General features: G+C 39.1%; 1 protein-coding gene across 1 annotated transcript in view; it reads left to right on the plus strand.

The window, feature by feature from the left end:
• Positions 1-1,216: 1,216 nt before the first annotated feature.
• Positions 1,217-1,850, plus strand: part of LOC107300306 (torsin-2A-like) — a 4,899-nt gene continuing 4,265 nt past the window's right edge. The window contains exon 1 of the mRNA XM_015829641.1: positions 1,217-1,368. Coding sequence (XP_015685127.1) covers positions 1,262-1,368 — 107 coding nt within the window. The 5' untranslated portion in view covers positions 1,217-1,261. The remainder of the gene's footprint in view (positions 1,369-1,850) is intronic.

A 1,850-nucleotide genomic window follows, 5' to 3' on the forward strand; every position in this document is an offset into this window, starting at 1 on the left:
ACCGCTTCTCCCCGCTGGTCCACTTTCCCCATGCTGACCACCTCCAGCAATACAAGGTAAGAGAGGCCGGAGGGGGGGGGGCGGGGTCTGTTCCCCACAAACCGCTTTCCTTTTTCTCTTCCGTGGCCACAGAGCGGCCACGCCAGCCTTGCGAGGTGGTACTTTTGCAAACCGGACAGCCCTCCGATCTCCACCATTGCTTGCTTTGCGGCCCATTTGAGCCGTAACAGGGTTGATTGGTCGGTGGCCGGATCCCAGGTGAACCCAGTCCGGTGACCCATTCCCGGACATCGGTCTATACAGGCAATTTCCGTTCCTAAGCAAGGCGTAGACTTACCCAGAGTTATAATAATAATAATAATAATAATAATAATAACAACAACAGCAGCAGCAGCAGCAGCAGCAACAGCAACAACAACAATAATAAAAAAAAGTTGGAAGGGACCTTGGAGGTCATCTAGTCCAACCCCCGCTCAGGCAGGAAACCCTATACCATTTCAGACAAACGGCTTATATTTACAAAGTAATCCCTAACCATCAGCTTCTGTATTCCAAAATCACATAATAGATTTTCTCTTCTCCCAGTAAATATTCTCTTTGCCAACCTTGGATTAATACAATCCTTATTAGTTTGATAGGTAACAAAAATAAAGATTTAATTTTTCTAAAATTTCTACCCATAATAATCACATCAATATCACGCTTCTTTTCTTGGATCCTGTTTGCAGTTCTTATTCAAATTTATTTTCCCTACAATGTTCAAAAACGTTCTCACGGGTTCAAATTTTCCCAAAGTTAATTACCTTAAGGTATTTAAATCTGTTTTTCAGGTTCTTAAAAAAAATAAGTAAAAAAAAAAAGACACAAAAGAAAAACGAAGAAAGAGAAAAGAGAGAGAAAGAAAAAAGAAAAAAAAAGGGGAGAGAAAAATATGTCGCATTCTTCAGTGCTGCCCCTAAACTCGGATAGTGGCGAAATGGTTGTAAAGCCGAGGACTACTTAATAAACTTATAAAACAGGACTGGAAAGGAGATAGAATTGTAGGGTGTGGATGATGGGATCTGGATCTGGAGTTCCCTGCTTGGCTCATCCTGATTGGCAGCTTGTGAGCGTAGTTTTTCTTTGCCTTCCCTGTTCCAATGTTGATTTTTTTTCTCTCTCTCTCTCTCTCCCATCTTCTCCTTCTGCGTAGGACAATCTCAGAAGCTGGATCGAGGGCAATCTGACCCAGTGTGGCCGTTCCCTTTTCCTCTTCGACGAGATGGACGATCTGCATCCAGGCTTGATCGAGGTCATTGCGCCCTTCCTGGGACCTTCCTGGGTGGTGTTTGGGACCAACTATCGAAAAGCCATCTTCGTCTTTATTAGGTAACGAGGGTTGGGGGGGTTAAGACACAAGGCTGGGTGTCAAGAGTGAAAACGTGGCAGCTACTTAGAGAAAGTTCTGCAGGTGTTTGAGACAATAGAATAGAATAGAATAGAATAGATTGTAGAATAGAATAGAACAGAATAAGAAAGAATAGAATAGAATAGAATAAGAAATAAATAGAATAGATTATAGAATAGAATAGAACAGAACAGAATAAGAAATAATAGAATAGAATAGAATAGAATAGAATAGAATAGAATAAGAAATAATAGAATAAGAAATAATAGAATAGAATAAGAAATAATAGAATAAATTGTAGAATAGAATAGAATAGAACAGAACAGAATAGATTGTAGAATAGAATAGAACAGAATAAGAAAGAATAAAGTAGAATAGAATAGAATAGAATAAGGAATAAGAATAGAATAGATTGTAGAATAGAATAGAACAGAATAAGAAAGAATAGAATAGAATAGAATAA

This window comes from Protobothrops mucrosquamatus, unplaced genomic scaffold (assembly GCF_001527695.2).
Source record: "Protobothrops mucrosquamatus isolate PMUCROS unplaced genomic scaffold, P.Mucros_1.0 scaffold6635, whole genome shotgun sequence".
NCBI lineage: Eukaryota > Metazoa > Chordata > Lepidosauria > Squamata > Viperidae > Protobothrops > Protobothrops mucrosquamatus.